Genomic DNA, 20367 nt, shown 5'->3' on the forward strand with positions numbered 1-20367 from the left:
GATTTATAAGTATTTTTTTGCACGCCTCATAAGCGAAGCGTTGAGGTGGGTACTACTGTCACTTCGCGCAAAACATCTGATTTTTCAAACTTAAAATGTCTTTATGTATCATACATTGCACTTGTAAGATAATACATACACACACATATTAAGAAAAAACACTATTTTTAACATTCATGATATTTTTGATGTCATTTTTGTTATTTAAACTAGTTAAAAAACAGTTTAAAAGAGTTCTGTCTTGGACGTCCGTGTGTCTGTATGTGCGGAGGATTTTCTTGTTAACACGATAGCGACCGAAATACTTTACTAATCGAGTCTTTTTTTTTCTCTTACGCTTGAGTATGCTCAGGAATAGAACCCTTTCATTTTACAGGGTCGGATTCGATGTGGTTTAATTGTTATTAAATAAACAAAAATAATAATTAATAAATAATTATTAAAAAAAAATTATGAGGCGTGCACTTTTGGATTTTCCAAATTATTTTATTTATATTTTAGGAGAATCTACAGCTGTATCCTTAAAGATAGTCACATAATATAATACATATATTAACTGACTATCTGTGTATCGGAAACACAGGATTGCTTTTAAAAATAAATACTAGAAAGTCGACGTTATTAATCTAGCTTAGATCTGATAAATCTGCCGCAATTCGCTGGATCGGGAATATTTTAATGGAAAAGGTTTTTGTTTGTATTTTTCCGAATAATATTACTTACTCTATGGTTGTTTACGTACAGATTGCGTACAGATTATACACGAAGTGTTATTAACCCTTGTGAAGTAAAGCTCTATGGTATTATGAAGAATCAAAAATTATATAGGTAAGTTATTGTATAACTACAAAAATATAAATGAGAATCATGAAAAATATATGCTTCTGTAAGTTTAGTGTTGAAAAATGTTAGTAAGTAGGTATATGTTTAAAGGTAATAAATACTGAAATAGTTTATAGCTAGCCTAAAAGTTAATTGGATTACATTAGTTATGATTTGGATTACATTAGTTATTAAGTGCATTTACATAATATGTTGAATTTATAATAATTTAGATAATGATTCTGATTTCACTAAATTGTAATTTATACAAGATAAGTCAGCCACTTTATATTGGATATATTTTGGTATATACATACAAGATTTGGGAAAATAAGGTAAGAATACCAAAACTTTTAACTCTTTTAATGAAAATCGAATCAGTACTTTTCTATTTACAGGAAGAACATTCTAGAATGCTGTCTATAGTAAGTATAAGGTTTCGTAATATAGGTAGGTACCTATATCTACTTTAACTTACCTTTGCGGTTCGTCAGACAAGCACACGAGGCCCCTGTGCTATCCTCAGAGTCTTCATCACAGTCAGTCCACACACGAAAAACGATATTCGATATCAAATAATACTAGAAGGACATTTTTATTTAAAAAGCACCGAAAAGTCCAAAGTCTTTTAGTCTACAAGTGAGGTTTTTTGCTAACCCTAAATAAGCGGTTACCTAAATCGGTTTTTGTGTGTTTTAATACGTGGCGAAGCACGTGTCGTATACCCGTCCCGCTCCATATAAGGCGTTTTGGTTACACGGATCGTTCGTCTCTTTCGCACGACTGGGTCTGAAACAAAGATTAATTAATATTAGTTCATAAATCATAAACAATTTGGCAAAATGTAAGTTCATGAAACCTATTTTATAACGCCTACGATAATTTTAATAGCAAGAAATGAATAATAATTAATATAATGTTTAATTTTTTTTGTAACAAAGTATTCAGTGTTTAATATTTTTATGTTCATTAAGGAACCTAATAAGAACTGAAATTATTGAGAAAGTACATTTAAAATTGAATTTAATGCAAAAGACGTTTAAAGTATGTACTTGTATTATACGTATAGACTGGGGTAGAAGCCTTTGAAAATAATGAAAAGATAAAAAAAATCGCAGTCGGATGAAACCCATTAGAAAAGGAGGGGAATATGATAAAAATGTAAGGAAAAATAAATTACGGTCAATACGAGTTCGGGAAGCGGGAGGGGGGAGCTTTTAAGAGAAAAAAATGGTTTCTCTCGATTTCCGACAAAACTACAAGTCCTATAGAAAAAAGTTCAATGGCAAAGTTGTAGGTAATTAAAAGTTCTACAACTTTTGTATTCACAATTTTTTCACATAACCTAAAAATTTAGGTGAAAAATTCAAAAAACCAAGTTTTTGGTCTTTTATTTCTATCTACTTCAAAATTTATTTTTTTTCTACGAAATTTGGTGGAAACTTACTTTATTATGTCCCAAATACACTGTAATTTATTTGGTTGAAAATATTTATTTTTTCGCCTTATTTTGAATTAATACCAAAAAAACAACCTAATTTTCAATCGAAAAGTCACCCGTCAAAATATCAGCTTTTTTCAAAAACTTGGGGTGCCTTTTATTCATTGAAATCTCTACTTTCATATTGTGTAAAAAAAAATAAACACTACCATAGTAAATGTTCTCAGGAAATGCATACAAACAGTGTGATAATGAGCTTTTACTAAATCAGGCACACTTCTTGAACTCTATATCTTCTCTTGTATCGGCTTTTCGGTAATATTTCAAAAGAAAAATAATTATCTGTTCTAAGTTTAATATTTTACAGCATATTCAAAAGCAAAATGATGTCGATAAAAACATTTCAGGTAGTTCGAGAAGTGTGCCTGATTTAGTAAAAGCTAATTTTCAGACTGTTTGTATGCATTTCCTGAGAACATTTACTATGGTGGTGTTTATTTTTTTTTAAACCATATGAAAGTAGAGATTTCAATGAATAAAAGGCACCCCAAGTTTTTGAAAAAAGCTGATATTTTGACGGGTGACTTTTCGATTGAAAATTAGGTTGTTTTTTTGGTATTAATTCAAAATAAGGCGAAAAAATAAATATTTTCAACCAAATAAATTACAGTGTATTTGGGACATAATAAAGTAAGTTTCCACCAAATTTCGTAGAAAAAAAATAAATTTTGAAGTAGATAGAAATAAAAGACCAAAATCTTGGTTTTTTGAATTTTTCACCTAAATTTTTAGGTAATGTGAAAAAATTGTGAATACAAAAGTTGTAGAACTTTTAATTACCTACAACTTTGCCATTGAACTTTTTTCTATAGGACTTGTAGTTTTGTCGGAAATCGAGAGAAACCATTTTTTTCCCTTAAAAGCTCCCCCCTCCCGCTTCCCGAACTCGGATTGACCGTAATTTATTTTTCCTTACATTTTTATCATATTCCCCTCCTTTTCTAATGGGTTTCATCCGACTGCGATTTTTTTTTGTTTCAAAAATTATCTACTCTAGTCTAGTAGTATATTATTATTAGTCTGTGTATGTACCTATAAATTTATAAAAAAATCCACGTAGTTTTTGCAATGAACTTTTTTTATTTACTTAATTATTAATAGCAATAATAAAAATAAAATAAAAAATCTTTTTAGCTAACTTTACTAATTATATACCTATTTGATTTTCTTATTTTCACGGTCTCAACGCTTTCATTATTTTTTTGGCAAATTTATCTTACGTATAGTATAAAAGCAAACTATTACAGACGTAGTTAGTGTACATACTAAATTATTTTATTGAAGTTTTAATTTCATTACGATATCATTGAAAAGCGCTTCAAATAGTTGCTCTGAAAAGCTCATTTACCTATATTTTTACATAAATAGGTAGGTACTTCAACGACGAATCTATTTTTTATCAAGCTTTTACATTTGCATACTCAAAATGAAACTTCATACACATCTTTACTTATTTATATTATCATATTGAGCAAAGCCCTGGGTTCAAGTCAATGAAATTTAATAATAGTGTATATAATTTCAGACCTTAAAATCACAAAGACGTAAGTGACCTTATTTGGCGGGTATCACGGTGTATACCAAAACGATTAATCTTATTTTGACGTGCCATAATTAACTTTGAACCTCGTAGTCATTAGTTTATGTTTACAGTTGGTTTAGTTTTCTCATATATTGGTATTTTAGTTACCTAATAAGTTATTGTTATCTACTGATTTTGTATAGTTCGTTGCAGGTAATTTCTTCCGTGTTGAAAGCTTTTTGTTTGTATAAAATCTCCAGTCTTATTTATTGACATCGTCTATTTTTTTATAAATCACAATATAAAAAATAAAATAAAAAATTTAAATGGCTGACGAAACGGCAACACACATTATATTTATTTAATAATAAACATGTAAGTATATAAAACTTAAAGTAAATGCAAATTACATAAAAAGAATCATACTTATATTACCAGAGAAATTGAAAAAAAAAAACTAATACCTATTCATATAATAAAAAAAGTGATCAGATAGTCTACGACAGTGGTGTTGAGAACATCTCTAAACGGTCAAAGTACCAGAATGATTGTTTTTTTTTTTGGATGTTTTCGAACACAATACAGAAAGATGGAGTGTTGGTGAATGACAGGCGAGGATGGCGCCCAGCTCCTCGTGACTGGCTTACTGCGTAGACACGGACCACCGAGAGACAGACAGACAGACTTTCATATGTTGTGTTGGAGGAAAAAACTTTGATATCGCGATTGGTAAGTTTTTGAGGAGGGTAGTTGATAGTGTGATTGTGAAAACTTTTTGGAATTGAGGTGTTCAGGGTTCGAGACTGACTAGGTCATACAGGTTTCTTTACTTTTTTGTTTTGTGATAATTTTTTTTATCATTTTAGAATTTACTTTATATATCGTAATTAAGTATAAAACTAAACTTTGAATTATTAATGATATTGTATGAATTTTTGAAATAAACGTATTTATATTCCTATTAAGCAGGCTTTATAGAAATAAATTGTAAATTTAATATACAAAAGTATGAAATCTAATAATAGTAAAAGGCTTATAATATTTATTACAATAATTATTAGTTGAACATTTAATTAAAGGCTCGGCTAATCGCTGCACTGAGGAATTTGTTGAAAGTATGAAATCATTAATAAAGTTTTACATAATTTAATAACTATTGACCTATATAATTATATTAAAACATAAATCGATATTTTTTACCATTCAAAATAATTAAAATTCTGTACGAAAATGAAAATTAATAACAGCGCCATCTATCGGAGCTTTTAGCAATCACAAACACAATTCACCAAGTATTGACAATTGATTGGTACAAACACAAAGCTTTAAAATTCAACGAAAGCGTATTATTACGTAGATTTAGCGATATGAAATTTAGGTCGTTCATTTTATGAGTCGGAAACAGCTACGTCCATAAAATAGTCAGCAATTAATATATATAATGCTATGCAGATGATCAAATATTTGCGCCTTATGAGCTATCAAAATGTTGTGAGGAATTGTGGCGCCTTTATCGACTCTAGGATAATTTATTTGTTATTGTGACTTTAAAATAATAATCTATACTTTAATATTATAAAGCTGAAGAGTTTGTTTATTTGAACGCGCCAATCTCGGGAACTACTGGGCCGATTTGAAGATTCTTTCGGTGTTAGATAGCCCATTCATCGAGGAGGCTATAATATATCATCTCGCTAAGACCAACAGCAGCGGAGCACGGTCTAATCACAGACTAATAATAATATACTACGTATACAAGTCTAATAAAGCTTTAAAAATAAATATTTAACCAAGTAAATAGGTACATCCAGTTTATTTATGGATAATAGCATTTCCAAATACATATACAAGGTTGATATTATGTCTACCGAACTAAAAATTTCCCGGATATAAACAAAGAAAGGAAAATATAATGGCTAATTTTTCTGTGTGCACTGTATTAAGTAAAACGAAGGGAAGAATTTAGTTACATTATTCAATGTCCATGAACTGAAATGAAACATTTATTTAAAATACAAGAGCCTATTTCAGTGCTGCCAGATTGAAATATAAATTAATACACACAAAGAAAAACTTTAACAGTAAAGAAACAACGTTATTACGCCAAGATATTATCCCCAAGAATATCTCGGAATTTATAAGTTTATTGACTTCCAGCTGACCTAGTTTTAACTGTAAGTAGCTTTTAGAGAAAACGTCAGGCGAAGGCTTTGTTTCGTGACGTGAGATTTAAGAAACGGCCCTGGATTCTTGTGCGGTTATTGTATATTATTTTAGGATCTTAATTCACTACATAGTATAAAACAAAGTCGCTTTTTCTATCCCTATGTCCCTATGTATTCTTAAATCTTTAAAACTACGCAACGGATTTTGATGCGGAGTTTTTTGTAATAGATAGAGTGATTCAAGAGGAAGGTTTTAGTATATAATTTATTAGGTTTTAGACAAAGCGGGCGAAGCCGCGGGCGGAAAGCTAGTAATATTATAAACCTGTGTAAACCGTTGGCCTCGTAAAATGCTAAAAATAACCTATATTATCTTCCAGTTTAACTAATTAAACGGCAAACGTACAGATAGTATGTCTAAAAATTCATGTCATTTTAATACAAACATAATATGCCTACTTTGATACAGATTGAATGACACAAACACACCTGGACTACCGTATATTTTTTCAAAAGATTACATAATTTTACAGTAGTTAGTAGTTACATTGATAACGTCAAGTAAAAGTCTATTCATGTAAGTCTTTCTTATTTTTGGCACGGGTCCTTCGGGATTCCAAAATGGGGTCACAGGGTCGCAATTTCTTGTCGAACACAAAAAATAATTGTGTCGATCAGTTGAGAAATAACTGAGTTATCGATGAATCAAGCCAAAAAATATACGCTATAAATTGAGGAATTTCATTGTATTTCTTACAAACTTAGTCAAAAAAAGCATTACATAAATATTAAGGAGAATAGGTATTTATTGTATAAAATAATTGAAATTGACAAATCATCCATTTTCCTCATTACTTTTTGTTATACATATTATGTATAATCGCGTAATTTGGAAGTTATTATAAGAAATTTTCTAAGTCTTCATTCATCATAAGAAAGGATTTCATTATAAGAAACGCAGTATAAGTTTCTGATCAAACAGATACAAAATAATAAAAAAACGCAACGCCTACAAAACTAAAAATTTTGCATTCGTTCCAAAGCACTATAAAGATTTAGACATTCCAACTACCCAGAAAATGTACAATTTGACATAAATGTAATTTTTATTGCGCATATAGTCCAGATTCATCCCGCCTGACCGGCGTCTTGCCGACCTTGACTCTATGGCATTACCAGCATCCTTGACATGAGATTCCTTTTATTCTCCCTTCGTAGCCGAGTTCGTGGCGTGGAAACTGATTATTCACGATGTTAATGTTTTAAAAGGGTTTGTTTTATTGAGAAAACTTGTAATAGAAGCTATGTTAAGATGGAATATATTTTTAAAGTACCTACTGGATGGTTTACAATGCAACTCGAAAAATGTAGCAACAAAATGCTACGAAAATGGCAAAATTTATCGTCGTTTCAAAAAATGTTTGGAAAATAAATAAAGTATACATAGTGCGAAACCATATTAATCTAAAAGCCCAAATATCTACATTTTTAAACACTGTGTTCATATTGACGAAAAAGAATGACTTTTATTTTCTAGTTCTCTATCTTCCTAGACAATATCTACTCATTTGTCTGGTCCAATGATGAAACATACATCAAAAACACTCAATATTTACGGGAATCAAACCTCTCTAATTCTCAGTTACAATAATAGACTAACTGATCAATAATTGAAAATTGTTTATTTCTTTTGGCCACGCCACGACGCTTGGCAGATATTCAATGACGTCCACGACCAAACAACGTTGGTCTGTGAAACGTCACAATGGCTTGTAATTTGCCAACAGAGGGGAGGTCATATTATATCGGTTGTATAGTCGTATCAAAATTATTCAGTCATGTCGTAGAATCGTCATAATTTGTGAAAGGTTTTGTCATGTCTATTTGAAAATAATAACTTTATGATTTGTTTTTTAATAATAAGACATCAGTCTGGTGATCACGTTATTTATTCTTTGTTATTTTATGTAGTTAAATATTAGTCGTATAAAATCGTAAGAATTATATATTATAGCATTTGAAGTTGAGCATTTGAAGTGGATCATAAACTATAACAATTTTATATCTATTTACAGCTAAGTAGCTTAACTAGGTAACGATTGAAATCAAGCAACAAATCAAAACTTAAATTTACTCGAACATTGTCCTTCAGATTTTCCATTGTCCTTTCCATTTTACACATGAGCTACTTTACGGATTTGCCATGCCTTGTCATTTTATACTAGAGTTGAAGCAAGGGATGGAAAATAACTCTAGAAGCGTCAGTATTCTCTATCATTTAATAATGAATTATAAAAACATTTTATTCGCAATGAAACTATTATTTTAAACATTGATTGACAAACAAATTAGCCATGAATAACGCGCTAAAATCCTTTAAATATCTAATACAAGATGACGTGTCATTCGCTCCCAATCACCTTCTGAAAGGTTTAAAAACAGCTTACGGAAGCCATATTTAAATCTTGGTCAGGGGTTCGCACATTGTAATAGTGTTACTATATATTATACTACAAGTCCGCCCCTGCTTTACACGGATTGGAGAACATTAATCCTAACTCTAGGTAATTCTATTCACGTGTTAAGTTTTTGAGAAACTGTTGATATGTTTATGTGTGAACTCGAACTCAGACATTTATTCAAGTAGACTTCTTCTAGAAGCACTTTTTAATCGTCATAACATAGATTTACCATTAACTACGATGAGAAGGAATACAATCAAACATAATATAATGTATATACCTAGGAGTACAAGCTAACAAAATTTTAAATTAGATTTTCTTTTACTTTAGCTGCAGAAAATCTCATTTATAAAAGCGTAATATTATGACATTGTGACTTGTGTTTGATTTCTTGAATAATGGTTGTAAAATTTGTAAATGTGTAGTTCCGCTGTCTGTTTATACGTCTCTTACAGGGCTGTATCTACTTAAGAGTTAAGACCAGAATTTCTTGAATCTATTTGATCTATTACATGTGGCACAGATAAAAAAAAATTCTAAGAAAATTCATATAGTTAAATGAAAGAAGGATATATGTTAAAAGTATAGAGGCATATAAAGTTTAATTATTAGCAGATAAAGTAAAATTTTATCTAAACTTTGCATTTCAAATCAGTTATCAAGCATACCAATAAAATTTTATTAAACAAAACATCCGTTTTACGTAAATGTCACTTCATCAAAATGGATGTCAAAAGAAAAACTTTTGAAACATATCCAAGTGTCAGCCCTAACTCAAAATGTGGGCGTGTGTCAGCCCTAGCCGCGCATTTATGTGGCAGGAAACGGCACGCGCTAATCCCGCAATTGCCCGCTTCCGGGCGCGGCGCGACACGTCCATGTGTCCATTGTTGGTGACGTCACGGCACGAGATTTTCACATTTTTTATGATAGATAATACCAGAAATACTGTGAGAAGATTGACACTACGACGATACGACTCGGCCACTTGTCCATTTTTTAGACAGTACGCTATGATATTTTTTTGTAAAATTATAAATTATACTGCATGGTCACTGGTCAGTGGTGTCGTAGATTACTGCGCGAATTGTCTATGTTCTGGAATTATAGTTCATAAGTTTTAATAGAGCTACACATCGATGAGCAAGCTCTGATATTAAATTTTCAATAACCTATTAAATTGGACTTGAACTGAATTTAAAATGTTCATAGTAACAGATTAATAATTATTACACACAATACAACTAAAAAGCTCCTCATGACGCTCACTAGGATAAGTAAATGTTTGAGCATGAGTTTGAGTACTGTATTCACGTATTCTGTGTAGTCATTGTTATTCAATTTGGCCCTCAACACCTCGCTAGGTGGGTGGGGCGTGGTCCTAGACACAAAATCAGTAAAGAGCTAAAAAAGACAGAATGTATGTTATACGTGAATCTAATAATCCTTTTTTGTTTATTTGCATTTTATAAAGAGCCACTTTTCCAATTTGAGAAAGAAAAATCGTTAATAGAATTGGAATTTAATATACCTAAGTGTATTCTCCTGAAAACAACTTTGAAATCAATATATTCATCGGAAAGTAAAAATAATCGATTATTTTCTACACAGATTGTGACAGTCTATTTCATAAACAGTCTATGGAAAATTACTCAAATGTGCTCCAAATATTTGCACATTACAATAACATATTTATTATTTAGTACATAACTGTGACCTAGCTCGTCTAGTGTCTAGACAAGACTTATCTAGACCTCAAGATAATAATAATCAACACAATGGAAACGCATTTAACACAGAACGGTTTGCGTGTTCAGAATAGTGCACGAGTGACAGAATTGTGGTCAGGGCACACGTTGGAGACATGCGACTGGTCGCGCGACTCACGCGACTGTCGTGCGACTGTCGTACGACTTTTATCCTGATTCTAAAATTGAACAAATTAATGAATTAAAATATTATTGAGGTATGAAATTATCAAATAATTCACAAGTATGTAACAACTTTGGCTGAACAGCTGCTTTCTGAACAAACACTTTTTTTTTCGAAAAAGAGAAAATGATTAATTGTGTATCAGAATTATATTGAGGGATTTAAAATTGGCCTTTCTAGAAATAGAAAGAAATAAAACGAAGGATTGAGACTGATCGATTTTTTTATTTCAGCTATGATTTTGAGTCAGAACTCAGAGTGCAGGGAGCGCCCGGTTATTGAATATGCTGCAGGGCCATCAGCTGTTATGAAATGTTTAGTAGATTTTATTATTTCCTTATTAATTATATCATTGGTATTATTTTGCAATATGTATTCCTTTTTGATTTCGAACACAGTTAACGTATTATGTGATTCATGTTTGTGTTTTTTATATTGTGATTGTTTTAATTTATTTCATAGAGCCCAAATAAATAAATGTTTAAAAGTAAACAATTGTTTTATTCTCTATCCTTTTATTGCAACAGAAAATAGCACTATCAACTAATTTTACATTTGACTTATGACTGATTTCCAAGAAACCGCAAGAATTTTTGTCATATAACATTTTTTCTCAATAAATTTTGGGTTTCCTATATTTTTTAAAATAATTAACTAATCCTAAGCACTAGATATAAGGAGGTAAAAACTAAAATCCATCTCCGACCTGCATCTGGCTTCCCGCCAAACACACGAATAGACACGACACTTTGGTTTTTATCGACTCCACTAATATGTACCAATCTTACTTAGCATTTATCGATAAAAGTGTTGCTCTAACATGGATATCGATATAATATGCTCATAGTTATTTAAGTATGTTCGAAAACTATGATATTATGAAGTATAGTGACAATATGCATAATTCATAATTAGTGTGTTCATCAATCTCACCAAAACAGCTGAACAAATCTGGATGATACTTTTTAAGAGAGATTATTACCTATTTAGTTATATTGATTACTCTAATAATTATAATTTAACTTAACTCTTGTGTTTATAAATATTATATCGATATCGATGTGAGACCAACACATTTTTATATTAATTTTATAACCCACCAATGTTCTTAAAACAAACAAAACGCTACACAAAAAGAAAACAAATTGTAGTAAAACCTCGTATCGAAAAGTAGGTCATATTTAATTTTTAATTAAATTAATGACCTAACTCCGACCTTCATGTTGAAGCCTAGAAATCGAGACTAGATTCAGTATTGTAGTCGTTTATTGTTACTTGACCAGTTTAGGTAGACCTCCACCCAGTTAGTATTTGATCCAACAGCGGGGTCTGTTATATGGATGGGTTCCATGTTCACGGCTCTAGTTATACTGGTTGTTGATTTTAATAGAATGCTATCTCATAAACGCCTGTATCGGAGTGTTAAGGCGCGTGTAGAATATTAAAATGCACTACTATATGAGGTAATTTTTAAATTTTATTTTTGAAAAAAATCTGCATACTATGTAGCCAAACACAGGTACATTTTCCCTAAGATAGCATAAAAACATATTGTACAGTTTACTGGTTAATATATTGTGCAATGTTTATATTATATTTAGATCAGAATTATTTCTAATCAAACACAATCAGACACTCCTCCTACACTGTCACCGTTATTAACCTATGGAATTCTTTACCTGAAGAAATAAAACGAGCTCAATCGATTTTTATTTTCAAAAAGAAAGTTAAAAACTATTATTTAACTCTGTCACAGGCTAGGTATTAACTCTGTCGACTTATTTATAATATATGTGCTTATAAAATATGTATGTATGTATATAAGTATGTATGTATGTATGCTTGTATATATTTAAGTATGTATTCTTATTTATTATCTAATATGTGTATTGTGTATATAATATATTATTATTTGTGTATGTATATAATAATGTAAGCTGCATATATGTAGGTATACCTAGTATATATATAATAAGACTATTATTCTGGCACTTTTATTTATTTTGCACCACCATGTTATTGACTCATTTATTTTCCTCGTCTTTTCTGGGTTGCCTGGTAGAGATCGCTGCCAGCGATAAGGCCGCCTACTGTACATTGTTATATTGTATTTTTAATTTTGTAAAATGTATTCTTTATGGTGTACAATAAAGTATTTTTCATTCATTCATTCATTCAGACGATCGATTGAATAAATATTATATAACTATTAAAATTCTTTAGGCCAGTAGAAATCGACACTAAAAAACCCTAAATTCGCAAAGCACGATGTAGATTTGAATAACCTTAATTTATGTACTGAATCATACTTGTCGGAAACGCATAGTTTATGACTTTTAGAGCAAAAAGTGAAAAAAGTCCAAAATTTTCGCAGTTTATCACGTGATGCGCAGCGAGCACAACTTTTTCGAAGTTGCAAATTGGGATTTACATCACCCTAACTGATCCAAACAACATACCAAAAATTCAAATCTACATCGTGCTTTGCGAATTTAATGTTAATTTCCACTGGCCTACTTATGATAATTTTTCGGTTTTTCAATAACTATTAATTATAAAGACAATTGTTCGTATGTTGGCCTTTCTTCTCACATGTCTTGTATTTGATAAAAGGGATTTAAAATGTACTATAAGTCATGACCTCTGACATTTCGTGGCTGTCGGGTCAACAGCCAACCCTCCAGTAAAATGTTATGTAAACCTACAATACAGTTTTATACTTCCAAACTTTTTCTTTTTAACTCATATTTTTGGAGATTTTTAAGTAATCTTGTTATGGAAATGGGTCGTTCATGAATGTTTTATTCCTATTAATGTAGTTAATTTAATTTTGTATTTGTATTAGCGAAATTTCCTAGATATTTAAGTTACCTATATTTTAAGTTATCTTGTTATAAAAATAGGTCATTCAAATATTGAACTTTTCCATAATTCATACCGCGTAACATTTATGCGCTTGAAGTGCTGATTATATTTTGATGAATTTTGGAATTAGGACAGCGGGGAACTTATTATTAGGGCTATTATAACACAAGAAATAACACTTGAAATTTGTGAGAAGGATAAAAATAATCATGGAGAAAACGAGAAAATCACGCGAACAAACACTTTAGAAAAACTATCTTATACGTTAGTCGTTAACACTACTATAGTTAGACTGAATCAATATGGACGGACTTTTTATCAGTGCTTTTAATGTAGGTCATAAGTTAAATAGAAAATTAGATTAAATCAAACACAATTAGATTATTTTTTTACCTTTTTATTAATTTATCTCCCATTCATATCAGAGTGTTTCTTAATAATATTAAAATACTTCTGTGGATATTTGAATGGTTTAATATATTTATTAAATAACTAGCGGTCCGCCCCGGCTTCGCCCGTGGTACATATTTACGTTTTCTCTACATAAAAACCATCCTCGTACTTCAAGGAATATAATAAAAAAAGAATTATCGAAATCGGTTCAGCCGTTCTCGAGTTATGCGCTTACCCACATTTTGCGATTCATTTTTATATATAAGAAGATAAGAATAATGTCGTCATACTAAACATAACAGAAAAGACTTAACACTGTCATAAATATTATGTTTTATTTATTTTTATTAAAATATTCTGCTTTTGGAATGTTGTGGAAGCGTGGGATAGAAATTGAGGAAGGAATTAAGAATTTTTATCCCCTCACAGCATTAATCGATCCTAATTATGAGGGTGTGGTTATTTTCTGGTTTCCTTGGATCGTGCCTTTAATTTTTATTACAAAATTATTATAATTTATGTACATACATAATGAGTAATTGATTCTTTGGAGTGGAAAATATGAAAATCAGGTGAAATTTTCTCCGTCCGACTCCATCTTTTCGATATTTCTTTAACAATTAAGAATTTTAAGATTATTTATTATTATGAAAAAGTACTTTTTGAGAGTGAATTAATTATTTCTTTGTCTCAATTACTGTTTTAGTAATGCTTTCTGAAAAATTGAGTACAATCTTCAGTAGGTACAAAATTATTACAAAGACTTTATTGCACTTATAATGGTTGCCTTTTCTGGCCATCAACTTAATAAATTAGAACAACAAATGTATGTAGAGTTTTATTCATTTCATATTTGTAAATAAATTATTGTCTTGTAAATTTTATTGAAAATGTGGGAAATTATACTATACTTTTATTCAACCATTGTAGATTGACGAAGTTATGTACTGTATTAAGTAATTCTCTAGCCTTGGTCATCTTTAATGCGGTCAGTTTTATGAAAATGTTCGGCGTTGGCCGTTGTAAGTAATAATATGATTTATATAGTTCATTTATATAATAAAAAAAACGTATTATGTGAAAACGGTATCTACTGTCATAAATGCGAGTGTTTTTTTTTTTTTCAATTTCTGTAATGAATATTAGGTAATATGTATAAATAATGTAGAGTTTGAGTCGGGTTCAAGATATGTGTTATTATGTGAATGTGGTTTCGTTTGTGTAATAACAAGCAGGTTAGATAAAAGACTAAATTTCTTAATAATGCTTTATTAACTGTTTCATTGAAAGGCCAGTCTGGCCCCGACAAGGCACGCCCCATCACCAGACTTGACTCAGGTTAAAGGAAGAAAATAACTCAGTGATTGTCATGAACAATAGTCTAATTGAATCGCTAGGCCAAATAGTGAGGTTACAGTATGTCAGAATCAAGGATACTTTAAAAATATCCATTCTACTTTACGCTACGAGTCACAGCCAATAGACCGCTAGCGACATCTCTCGGAAATTTTCCAACAACATTCCTGAACTAAATTTACACCTAGGCCATGAAAATATTGACTTATAATCGTGTTTTCAATGAGCTTTCTGTTTGGTATATCTGGTGTGTGGCTGTAATGCGTTATCGAAGAGGGGCTGCGGGAGCGGAGTCAGGCTGCGGGCGAGTAATGCGGGTCCCTGAAAGGGGGCGATTAGCTAGCTCGATTTAAATATATCTTACATAAACTGTTGTCACAGACACTCCCAACGGTGGTATCGATCGAACGGACCCCAAATCAATCCACAGTTACATAACTGCCCGCCATGCGAATACCGCCCGTAAGCTAAAGAGGTAACATGCACAATGACTATTTCGGAGTTGCGCCGGCGGCGTCGCAACCTTGAATCGAGAACGCACCTTTAATTTTAGCCGGATAACCTAGATACGGGAACCATTTCGAGCGCGATCGATATTCGCATGCGCGGCTGGTCGGGGCGTGTGGGCTTTTCCCCGGTTCGCGAGGTACTGACGGCTACGAGCGGGCGCCGCCGCCGCGCAGGCGCGCTGCCGTCCCATTGATCCGAGAACAGGTGTTGGCAGGATCTGCTGACGAGGCCTGCTGCTCAGCCAACTCGGCTGAACTGCCCCGTATCAGCTAGCTGATGTACAGGCTCCCAGGTTAGCTTGTTCAAGATCTAGGGTTAGATGTAGAGACAATATGTGACTAAAGAATAGTGCACTTGTATGTAGGTTATTCCTGTTATAAGTTGTCACAGTTTCAAAGGATGTTTGTAAAAGTTTAATATCTAACTCTATCTCTACTTGGATACCATCTTCTGTTCTTTTTGGCTAGTAGTATTAACCTTTGTCATAGGAAGAGAGGTCCTATAAGTTCGATTTCTGTGAACAATAATGATTGAAAATCCAAGAGATGAATACATTTGTTAGGTTCAGTTATACCCTATGTGATAAAGCTCTTATTCACCTAATGTTTATGTATGTGTGAAAGCTTGATTAAAGGTAAAATTTGTTCCGGAAGCAGGCATTTGAATGCTAAAGCCAACACTAACACAATATAATTCAAACACACAGCGCCATCTAGTATGTAGCTAGTAAATTAGGAAAATTAAGTAGAGTTTGGAGGATAAAGAGTCGTGTACATTGTACAATGTTCATAGTAAAAGACACAGGTAAAAGAAGTATTTTTGAGTTTAGTACTATGTAGTATTTAGTTAATATGTTAATAAAAAATAAACTGTAGATTAAAAATTGATTTCTAGATTTTTAAAGTAAATAAAGCAAGTCTATATTTTAGGTGTCTCTGGAAAACATGTTTAACTGTATAAAAAATAAAGAATAGCCAAAATCAGCATATTTTTGTGGGTTATGTTACGTTGGGTCCTAAGTACGTTATTTCTTAAAGTTATTGAGTGGAAGAAGAAGTAAACGATATATTTTTCATTTAATGACACTCGCAAATAAATAGAATATTGAAAAGTCGAAAAACTCAAACAGTAACACCTTTAGTAATAATAAACAACGTAGTAACATAATTTGAGAGGCATTATTTTTTCGTTGATAATTTGAAAATTACATATAATTTAATGCGAAAAAATGCCGCGTCAGTGAACTCTACAGAATGATTAATGGTTTTTTAACCGACGTTATAAATACGTCACCTACCGGCACCATTAATTTTGCAGTTTTTGTTAATCTGCCTCTGCGGTACAGTGGTTAATGTTTAGAAGGTGCCAGATTCGACACGTAGAATGTATTTAATTTCATAGATAGGTACTATCAATAAAAAATAATTTTTAAATGTCCGGCGTTTTTGGCGGTTTTATTCGATCTATTTTAGAAAATATATCTATAATATTCTGTTTATGTGTAATTTGTAAAAGTAGCTAGGTATATTAAATATTAATCCATTTGTGAAAGTAGACCAATAAACATTTATTATTGTATAAGTAGTTTTATTTATTTTAATCATTATTAAAATTTGGTAATTTTTCTTCATTATGGCGTGTAATTAACGGCATTGTATAAAACGAATCGATAAAACAGATACAGGATTAAGGATTATAGGTACTAGCTACTATATGAATGTGACTCTATCATGTTAATTTAAACTTTAAACTCTTGTTTTGGATAAAAAAAAAATATACTTATACGTATAGGTATAGAGGGAATCACGTATCTACATAGGTTACTTTTCATTGCGAAATCTAGATATACCCTTATATACGTATATTGATTGTATGTAGATACCAATGTCAAGCCTATTTGACTACAGGCGCATGTTGAAAAAGTTATGGGTCATTTGAACCACCAGGTGACCTATCTAGTAAGTAAATTTACTGTGTCTCAAGATCTAGTCAATTATTTTAAGTAGGTATTGTAAATGGATCAGAGTTGAAAAACTTATATGCTGTTTACGCAGTTTACATTTGAAAAAAGTAGCGTGTTAAGATAGTTACTTGCTGAAGCAATCTACAATAATGACAGCTCATTTACCACAGATTACACATGCTTGCCTACAAACACACGAACTGACAAATTGTTACTAACTATGCGGTTTCACTCTTTAGTATTCTTTATCTATATTAAAAAGGTATATTATATAAGGTATATAAGGTGAAAGAAAACAACCAAAATACGGGAGAAATTTTATTTACTTACAAAACAAATTTGTACATAAAACATAATTAATATTAGTTCATAATTTGAGTCTTAACAGATATATTATAACATTAGCGGTTTCAGTGAAATGGGTACAACAAAATTAAAACATCCGATTTTATTGAATTTCGACAATTTACTATTAAAACCGTCTACAATGTACTAATGGCATTTACCTACAAACTACATAACAATTATAACAGCTATATACAATTAAAATCTCATTTATCACATCATCCATTCAAAAATATACCTTAAAATCTATGACGTCACACATGTGACATATTTCGTCGTAATTTTATATAAGACACCATTTTTTTACTACAATAAACGCCAGTTCAAATGTTTTATTTTAGATCTATCTATTGGATACTAAATTAACTGAACTTTGATTATATACTGGCTAGATAGAGTTACATTTTAACCAACTTTAATGTTGTATTTGTTTAAACACTTGCGAGAGATTGAAAACCAACAGTTGGCTTATACTAAGTTCGCTTGTAGATCTTAAGAATATAATATCTAGACAGACAAAATCAAAGCTGTTAATTTAACAACTCAATTATACAGTAATCGGCTAAATTCATTTATTATAAACTTATTCAGAAACAAAAAATACAAAACAAAAATCTAAAAATTTAGTGTCGTGGAAGTCTTACATACTATTCGGTTACTAATTTGTTACATCAGAATTTAATTAACTTTACATAAATTTCGTTTAAATAGTAACTGTTTGGAGGTAGTTTGAAATAAATGGGTCCAATATTATAAACACGGTTCGAGAGATCGCAACTTCATATAAACATCCGCACACACGATTCAACACTTTATGGCTAATTGAATAAGGTATAATTCATATCGACGGCAATAATTTATCATTAGACACCTTAATACTATCAATTGCATTATTGTACTGTTTGTCTAAACTAATACTATGTAAGAACTAATTACAAGCAACAACACGGTAATCGTTTATACCTTAAGTCGTTATTAAGAACATGATATTTTTATTCCCTTAAACATAATACATAATTTACGGAAGAGTGAAGTTATACATTTATAAAAATTTTAAGAGCAACGGTTCGTTATTTCCTAATTTGATTTTAGACAGCAAAACACGAACCGGAAAAATAAAATAATGGAATGTAAAATATCAATACGTAATTTCATTAAAAAATATAAGAGAGTCAAATATAAAAATAATAAGGTTCGATTTGTAAAATTCATTAAATCGTCCGCCTCAACACAAATTCGTTGATCGACCATCAACATATACATTGCATTCGATCGCACCAGGCAAATATCACAGACGCAGCTATGAGAGCGGACATCATTTCACAGTCTACGTAAAAAACGGCGCATATTTCACAGCGAACGCGGTCCAATCACGACAATTGGCACTATCGTATCGTAACAATATAAATATATAATAATACTGTGATGTTATCGCGAGAGACGTTAAGGATCGAAATTCTCGTTAAAACTTTGGTATACAAATACTATTCGGGCTGATCTTTCACGTATAATTTCATTTAAAGTGGATCGATCAGTCGGGGTGTAGCGATATCCTGTGGACTATTAGTGTCGGTTTACGTGCCAGCTGGGGGCACATTGTTGCCGTACTGCAGGCCGAACATGGAGAGGATGACGAAGGCGAGGCCGAGGAACACGGAGCCGAGCAGGTCGCCGCACGCCGTGAGGTACGGGATCGCCGCGTTGTCCGGGTCCTTCTTGCGCTTCCACATGAAGTGGATCAGGATGTACGCCAGGTACAGGAGTACCATTACCTGCAAGAAGATAATTAATTAGATCTCGATACGTACGTAGTATAAAACTGTTGGTGAAAGGAGTTTATATAAACGAATGTGTATATGTCAAATACCTATCTGTCATCGTATAATTTTTCTCTTCCGCCTTTACCTTTTGTGCTATAGGTATATTAAGAAGAGCTGGAACGTCAACACATTTACACATTGCACATGTTAGGCCGGGAGATACTGACACAAAATTTCGGGCCATTTGTAACAGGATGGCGGTCTAGAGGGGTCTTAGTACGCAATGACAAAAAGAAAAATGATGGTCAGAACGCTGGTACCGGCGGACTAGTCGCGTGGGCGTTAGTCACACTCGTCGGATAAATAGCGAAAGTCCAACGATTTGTAACACAAAAATTTTATAATTTACCGATAGCCCTTAAAAAAGATGTAGGCGGTAGTGTCATGCCATACAGTTACGATGTGACTTACAGTCCGCCATTTTTCTTTTAGTCATTGCGTAATAAGACCTCTGTAGAACCGCCATTCTGTTACAAATGACCCGAAATTTTGTGTCAGTATCTCCCGGCCTATGTATATGTCATTTTTTGCAATTGTTTATAAATACAGGGTGATGTAATTGGTGTAGTACGAATATCTAAAAATCTATGAAGAATTTTGTGATACAGTAAATGGAAGAATTATAGACTATTTTACAGTATTTAATAAAATCATTTAATTTTTTGTTCATTTTCATTAGAAATGTCAATTTTTCTCACCAAGGTGGAAATT

At 31.6% G+C, this 20367-nt stretch overlaps 2 protein-coding genes across 4 annotated transcripts in view; both read right to left on the reverse strand.

Moving 5' to 3' along the window:
* PMCA (plasma membrane calcium-transporting ATPase 3) overlaps positions 1 to 15640 on the reverse strand; it is a 131040-nt gene extending 115400 nt beyond the window's left edge. Inside the window, exons 1-2 of one of the 2 annotated variants that reach the window (XM_089710333.1) lie at positions 15560 to 15640; positions 1301 to 1611 (exon numbers count right to left, since the gene is read on the reverse strand). The gene's annotated coding sequence lies outside the window, so the exon portion shown is untranslated. Of the gene's footprint in view, positions 1 to 1300; positions 1612 to 15382 lie in introns of both variants that reach the window. The other variant, XM_089710332.1, reaches the window with a different exon arrangement.
* A 2164-nt stretch (positions 15641 to 17804) lies between these two features.
* Positions 17805 to 20367, reverse strand: part of LOC149477803 (solute carrier family 41 member 1-like) — a 97182-nt gene continuing 94619 nt past the window's right edge. For both annotated transcript variants that reach the window (XM_089710080.1, XM_089710081.1), the window contains one exon: positions 17805 to 19608. In XM_089710080.1, coding sequence (XP_089566206.1) covers positions 19411 to 19608 — 198 coding nt within the window. In that variant the 3' untranslated portion in view covers positions 17805 to 19410. The remainder of the gene's footprint in view (positions 19609 to 20367) is intronic.

Source organism: Colias philodice, chromosome 24 (assembly GCF_061535455.1).
Source record: "Colias philodice isolate Cphi_HAF_F1 chromosome 24, ilColPhil1 Martin Lab GWU primary, whole genome shotgun sequence".
Lineage (NCBI taxonomy): Eukaryota > Metazoa > Arthropoda > Insecta > Lepidoptera > Pieridae > Colias > Colias philodice.